General features: G+C 63.5%; 1 protein-coding gene across 1 annotated transcript in view; it reads right to left on the bottom strand.

Annotated features, from left to right (window-relative positions):
- Positions 1-679, bottom strand: part of LOC104165338 (deoxyribonuclease-1-like 2) — a 3810-nt gene that overhangs the window by 524 nt on the left and 2607 nt on the right. Inside the window, 3 exon segments of the mRNA XM_009704932.1 lie at positions 245-341; positions 467-491; positions 494-614. Of these exon segments, the coding sequence (XP_009703234.1) occupies positions 245-341; positions 467-491; positions 494-614 (243 nt within the window).

The following is a 679-nucleotide window of genomic DNA, read 5'->3' as shown; positions in this document are numbered from 1 at the left end:
TTACAGAGGGGCTGTGCCAGCATCCCAGCAGGCAGGCGCGGGGCAGGGGCACACGTACCACAGCCAGAGCCAGCTCGGGCTGCTGCTGGAGCTGCTCCAGCTCCATTTTTGAGCTGATGCTTAAATGCGGTAACTACGTGGCTGCACCGGGCTGCCTAATCCCGAACAGAAGTCATCAGCCCCGCTGCCCAGGAAGCTCAGGTTTGGTGCCTGTTTGAGCCCCGGGTGTGCGAGCCCAGCTCACCTCCTCCTGCTCCAGCTGGAAAGCCCGCTGGAAATTGTAGATAGCGGCTGAATTTGGCACGATGCTTCTCTTCAGCTTGGCACCGCACACCACGATCCTGCCAGGGAGATGCGGGCAGTGAGTCCCACTCCTGTCCCCGTGCTTGGCCACTGGTGGTGTGGGACGGGAAGGGGGGTCCAGGGGTGCTGGCGAGGGTGACGGTGGTGCTGTGGCAGCACTTACCTGTCGTAGGCACAGTCTGACTTTTTTTTTTGGTCGCTGCGGGGACCAGCCACGTGAAGATGTCGCTGGTGCGCAGGCGGATGGCCGACCAGTCGCTCGGCTGGACGTAGGCGCAGTCAGCGTTGAAGTCCCCCAGGAACATGATGTTCTGCGGTGGGGAGATTGGGGGGGGACTCATGGCGGGGGGGGGCAGGGGGGGCCCCCCGCACACAC

Source organism: Cariama cristata, unplaced genomic scaffold (genome assembly GCF_000690535.1).
Source record: "Cariama cristata isolate BGI_N322 unplaced genomic scaffold, ASM69053v1 scaffold25887, whole genome shotgun sequence".
Lineage (NCBI taxonomy): Eukaryota > Metazoa > Chordata > Aves > Cariamiformes > Cariamidae > Cariama > Cariama cristata.
This window is presented reverse-complemented; position numbering and strand designations above follow the sequence as displayed.